This window comes from Cupressus sempervirens, chromosome 2 (genome assembly GCF_028749045.1).
Source record: "Cupressus sempervirens isolate cs-2001-9-10 chromosome 2, ASM2874904v1, whole genome shotgun sequence".
Classification (NCBI taxonomy): Eukaryota; Viridiplantae; Streptophyta; class Pinopsida; order Cupressales; family Cupressaceae; genus Cupressus; species Cupressus sempervirens.
Window position 1 is genome coordinate 369,732,586 of NC_143119.1, and position 6,077 is coordinate 369,738,662.

At 42.8% G+C, this 6,077-nt stretch overlaps 1 protein-coding gene across 1 annotated transcript; it reads left to right on the forward strand.

Annotated features, from left to right (window-relative positions):
• Positions 1 to 2,722: 2,722 nt before the first annotated feature.
• Positions 2,723 to 3,211, forward strand: LOC149572667 (uncharacterized). Its single transcript, XM_089815868.1, has one exon. The coding sequence runs from the start codon at positions 2,723 to 2,725 to the stop codon at positions 3,209 to 3,211; it is 489 nt and encodes a 162-aa protein (XP_089671994.1).
• Positions 3,212 to 6,077: the final 2,866 nt, after the last annotated feature.

Below are 6,077 nucleotides of genomic sequence, written 5' to 3' on the forward strand. Positions count from 1 at the left end.
GTATTATAAGCTCGAATGGTAAAGACCAAGCCCAAACATTTATTAAGGTGTAGCATTTATAATTCTCAGGTTCATGTGAAGAAGTCATCATTCATATTCTCATTGTTGTGTAATTCGATGATAAGAAGAATACAATGATATAGAGGTTGATAGTGACTTAAAACTTTACAAAATGCAATCAATGAGAATTTTACATTGAGGGGGGAGTAATAATAAATGTTTCATTCTCATTGTTTGACAAACTCTTATATAAAGAGGGAGCAGAAAGATGATATGGTTTTGTCTTCTTTTGAGAATCTTAGTCATATTGGTTCAGAAGGATTCATGATACAACTACTATACTTAGTGTGACCAATTGCTACCAAAAACCTTAGTATTGATGCTACAAACCTTAGTATTGACATAATTTAACCTCTGCAATTTCTAGGCATAAGATGATTAGCATACAATGGTACTTGAAAAAAGAACACTAATAAATATTGAGGATGTGAATTAATAATACCATTTCGCAGATGATTCTGGCATCTCACCCTTTATCACTTGTGTGTCAACTTTATTAGCCCTCTTCTTTGGTGACATACAAATGAAGAATTAGCACAGTAAAAAATCTAAGATAAGATTAAAAAAAGGGTCCTATTAAAGAATCTAATATAAATTCAAATAATGTATCTAGATTCTAAACAAATCAAAACTAAATCTCATCAAAGCGCGGTTGGGGGTCCAGTTGTCCAAATCAAGGAAACAACCAAGTCTCCTTTGGTTTCCAAAAAAATCATGAAAGGAACTTCAAAATGGTCCTCACTTTTCAGGGTAAAACCTTCTGGTAAGTCCTCTTTCCTACCTGTTAAAACTTTTTAGGATTCGGTGAAAGGTTCTTTTGCGATAGCCATCCCGGATGAGATTGTGGATCACAATACTCAAACTATGGCTTCAACTTTGGTTTGAAAATTTTTGGGGCCGAGATCGAGCATTGACAAATTTAGTTAGCTCATAAAACAAAAGTGGGCTCTCAAGGGCCAGGTCTCGGTCATGGCTATGGCGAAAGGCTTTATGTCTTTTAATTTCACTTGCTCAGAAGACTTTGCTAGCATTCTGGGTGAAGGGCAACGGGCCATGGGTCGTTCTTCCCTTGTGCTCTAGAAGTGGTCTTCTGGCATGAGCTTGAATGACTCTTTTTTCTCCCAAGCCCCTGTGTGGGTAAGATTGCCAGAACTGCCACTTGAATACTAGAATGAGGATGTCTTTGGGGGAATAGCCAAGACCTTTGGGGAACTCCTCTCAACGGATCCGATTACTACTTCCAAGTGTCACCTCAATTTTGTACGCATCTGCATTGGGGTGAGAGAAGGAACAGACATGCCTGAGTTCATTGCACTTCACTCCAATCTTGGAGTGCACAACCAAAAAATCATCTATGAAACGATCCCCTTTGCATGCTTCCTTTGCCTAAAGGCTGGTCATAAGGCCCACCAGTGCCCCAATGAGGCAAAGAAGAAGATAACGAAACTAGTCATTCCTGATCATACCAAGAAGCTTGCTACACGCCCTTCTAGAAAGGGAAAGATGAAGCTACTCTGGAGGTGCAAACTTTCTGTGGCACAGGGGAGAAAGGTTGTTAGCCTAAAAGATACCATAGTGAAGGACACTATTAAGAAGGATCCCCCCAAGGAGAAGGCTAGTTCCTCCCCCCTTCAACAGGGCCCTATTTTGGAAAAGATAATCTCAGACCCGTTGGAGGACCCAAAGGTGCAGGTAAGTTCCCCCTCCTCTGCCATGGGTCTTGTTGTGGAGCAAGATCTCCCTCTGGAAACTATAGTACAGTCTTCTCCCACAGTGGAGGAAGTCCCTCTTGTGGGAGCTATAGTGCTGAATTGCTTGGAACAGAATCCTCGGCCTAGGCAAAGGATAGCCAAGCTATGTGTCTACCCCTTGAGGACACTCTGGCTTCTTCGAGGGTCATCTCTGGCAAGGGGGGAGATTCTTCTACCCCTATAGGAATTGAGGCCAAGCTTCATCTCCTCATTAAGAACACTGACCTAGCACAAATTGCCCTATGGGAAGATAGGTTAGACAACAGTGCAACAGATAGCCTTGATGATTGGTGCATGGTCAAGAAGAAAAAGAAGAACTAGAAGAAAACTCCCCCCCCCCCCCCATCTCCTGCTTCAACCAAAAGTAGGGTTAAAGCTGATATTGGGTCACCCCCCAAGGGAGAAGGAAGAAAGAACTTAAATCAGATTCTGCAAGAAGAAACAAGAAGGAAACTGGCAGATGGAAGCCACAGGTCCATCAAGGATTTCTTAGGAAGTAAGAAATAAAAGTTATCTCATGGAACATAAGGGGCCTTAATGGGGATCACAAACAGGATCTCATTAGAAATATAATTAGAGACCAAAGACCTAACTTTCTGATGTTACAGGAAACTAAGATGAAAGGGGACCTGGTAAGAAGGATATCTTTCAGTAAAAAAATTTGTTGTGAAGCATCTGATTTAGATGGAGCTTCAGGTGGTGTTCTAACCTTGTATAACACCAGAGCTTTCAAGTTAACTACTCTTTTTAGCTCTACTAATGCTCTTCTTTGTAAGGTTTTTCACTTCCAAAGAAATGAATCTTGGTTAATCCTTAACCTATACGCCCCCAATACCAAGAAAGAAAGGAACTCCTTTTGGACCAAGCTCCTTGGTATCTTATCTAATTGTAACTTGAATAAAGGGATTATAATGGGGGACTTCAACTTGCCTCTATCTGATGCAGACAAAAGGGGGGGTCATGTCCCGAATCAGGATAGTAAATGCGACCTTGCTTCGTTCATTCAACATCTCACCTTCTTGGATTTGGACCTCCAAGGTGGTAGCTTCACTTGGTCTAACAGAAGAATAGGGGGTGATAGTATTCAGGTTCGCCTTGATAGAGCCCTCATCTCCCCCGAATGGCTCCTCTCCCACTCCTGCAGATTATCCCTCCTCCCCAGGGTGGGCTCTGATCATTCCCCAATTTCTCTTTCTGCCTCCCCCCTCTCCAGCAACAAGGCCTTCCCTTTCCGCTTTGAGAAAATGTGGATTTCACATCCTGCGCTGGAAGGTAATATTTCCCATTGGTGGAGCATTGAAGTTGAAGGTACTGCAATGTACAGAGTTGCCCAGAAGCTGAAAAATGTGAAAAGAAACATCAAATCTTGGAATAGAACTGACTTTGGCCACATCTTCTAGGAGAAAGATGAAATATCTGATCAGCTCTCTTCTATTCAGGATGAAATCCAGCATTTAGGATACAATGCTCATAATAGCCAGCAAGAAAAGGCTATCCTTTCGGATCTGCACAATATCATATCTAAGGAAAAGCTTTTTTGGAAATAGAGATCAAGAGTCAGTTGGTTGAAGGAAAGGAGACCGCAATACCAAATTTTTTCACCTGACCACCCTTAAGCACCAGGATAATAATAGAATAACCAACATTGTTAAGGGACAGGTTTAGGTTACCAAGGAGGATGAAATTGAGAAGGAATTTGTCTGCTACTTCTCGTCTTAGATGATCCTTCCCTCTCTAGGTCTGAACAAGAGGAAATCCTAGCGACCATTCCCCCTATTCTTCAAGCTCACCACAACACCATGCTGAAGGCAATCCCCTCCTTGGAGGAAATCCATCAAGCCCTCTTCTCTCTCCCAGGGGATAAAGCTCCTGGCCCGGATGGTTTCCCAACTTTTTTCTTCCAGATCTTTTGGAATATTGTGAAAAAAGATGTGGTTAAAGCGGTTCAGGAATTCTTTGGAGCCAGGAATTTTCTTAAAGAAGTTAATGCTACCTTCCTGGTCATCATTCCTAAAATCTCGGGTGCTGATTCTTTGGATAAATTCAGGCCCATTAGCCTCTGCAATTCCTTCTATAAGATCATAGCCAAGGTTCTCACTTCTCGGATCCTCAGAGTTCTCCCTCTGATTATCTCTCCTCAGCAAACCTGCTTTCATCCTAGGCAAGCAAATCCTTGACTCAATTGTTTCAGTTCACGAGGTTATCTACTCTCTTGAGGCAGGCAAAAAGGAAGGCTTCCTTCTTAAGTTGGACTTGTCAAAAGCTTACGACAAGGTTGACTAGAAGTTCCTCTTTGCTATTCTTCATGCCTTTGGCCTTGATGATCAGGTTTGTAAGTTCATCTCCCAACTTGTCTCTTCTCCCTCTTTGTCGATTCTGGTCAATGACCACCCCTCTCCTTTCTTCTCCCCCTCTAGGGCTCTAAGGCAAGAAGACCCCATCTCTATGGTCCTATTTTTTATCATGGCGGAATGCCTTGGCAGACTCATCTAGAAGAAGATCAGGGACAAGTGTTTAGTGGTTTTGAGGCTTTCTTCGGGTCCATCCACTTTCACTCATCAGCAATTTGTGGATGACACGATTTTGGGGGGTGAAGCTTCAGTTCGGGAGGCTAGGTCCTTCAAAAGCATTCTTAATTCCTACACCAGGGGTACTAGACAAGCTATTAACTTAGACAAGAGCTATATCTTCTTCCTCAACACTCCTCTGGAGAGGCAGAGGAAAATTGCTCGAATTCTAGGTTGTGGCATTGGGACCCTGCTGGTGATTTATCTTGGGCTTTGTCTAGGCTCCAAACTCCCAGACTCCTTTTGGACAAGCATTATCGACAACTTCATTAAGAAACTTGCTGGTTGGAAAGGGGCCACCCTCAGTCAAGAAGGTAAATGCACCCTGATTAACTCAATCCTCCAGAACCTCCCCACCTATGCCCTCAGTCTCTTTGCGATCCTAGTTAAGTTTGCAGATAGAATGGAGAGGATTCAGAGGGATTTTCTCTGGACTGGAACTGATGAACATAAGAGATACCACCTGGTTTCTTGGGACCAGGTTTGCTTGCCAAAAAGCTAGGGAGGTATTGGAATTAGGAAAATTTCTTACCTCAATCAATCCCTCTTAGCTAAACTCATGTGGCACATCTTTCAAGGAAAAGGAATCTAGAGGGACATCTTGGCTGAGAAGTACCTTGGAGGCCTGTCTCTCTTCTCCATTTTCTAGGGGGCCAAGCTGCCACAGGGTTCTAAAATTTGGAATGGTATCTTGAAGGCTCTTCCCCTTGCTAAATCCAGGGCCAAATGGAAAGCTGGGATGGGAGACAAAATCCTTTTTTGGTAGGACAGATAGCTTTTTCAGGAACCTCTCAATAACCATCCTTCATTCGGCAGGTGGGTTGATCAGGCAATAGGTAGATATGGTATGTTGGTTAGGAACTAAAGAAATGGAAATGAATGGCACAATATGGTAGAGCTTTTGCAAGATCTCGAGCCTTTGATGGCCTCTTTGAATGCTATCAACATCAACCAGAAAGGCGATGCCTTAGTCTAGGGAGACTCTTCTGGAGGCCATTATACTATAGCCTCAGGCTATCTTTCCTTTGTGGGCACAGGGGAGAAACCTATTTGGGCCAAGGCCTAGATCCCTGGATTAATGCCCAAAATCAACATTTTCTTTTGGCTCCTCTTGCAAGATAAAATCCTAACCCTGGATAATTTAGCCAAGAGAGGCCAAATTATACCCAACAGATGTTGCCTCTGTAAGCATGACCTGGAAACGGTTAATCACATTTTCATTCACTGCCCCTTTTCCTCTAGAGTGTGGAGTCTTCTAAATTCCAATATGAACTTCTACTAGTGCTTGCCAGCCAGTATCTAGGAATTCTTCATATATTGGAGTAGCAACCACAAAGGCCTGAACTCCCAAACTTTGAGTTCTTGGATTATCCCACACTTTTGCTAGGGAATCTGGAAGGAGCGCAATAACAGGATATTCAGAGACAGAGAAGCTCTTGAGGGAATTATAGCAGAGAAAATTGATGGCCTCATGAAAGAGAACTATTCCACTACTAGTGATGGAAAAATAAAGGATGGAGGGAAAATTAAGGCCAGGAAAGAAGACAAGATCAAAAGAAGACAGCAGGCTACTTGGTCCTTCCCCCCCGAAAATTGGCATAAAGCCAATTTCGATGGGGCAGCTAAGGGAAACCTTGGTCCGACCAAATGTGCTGGAATCATAAGAAATAGCTTGGGAGGGGGCATTGCTGCTATCTCC

Excerpts from the sequence above, each read along its gene's own strand:
- LOC149572667 (XM_089815868.1), top strand. The coding sequence starts at position 2,723 with ATGGGGGACTTCAACTTGCCTCTATCTGATGCAGACAAAAGGGGGGGT.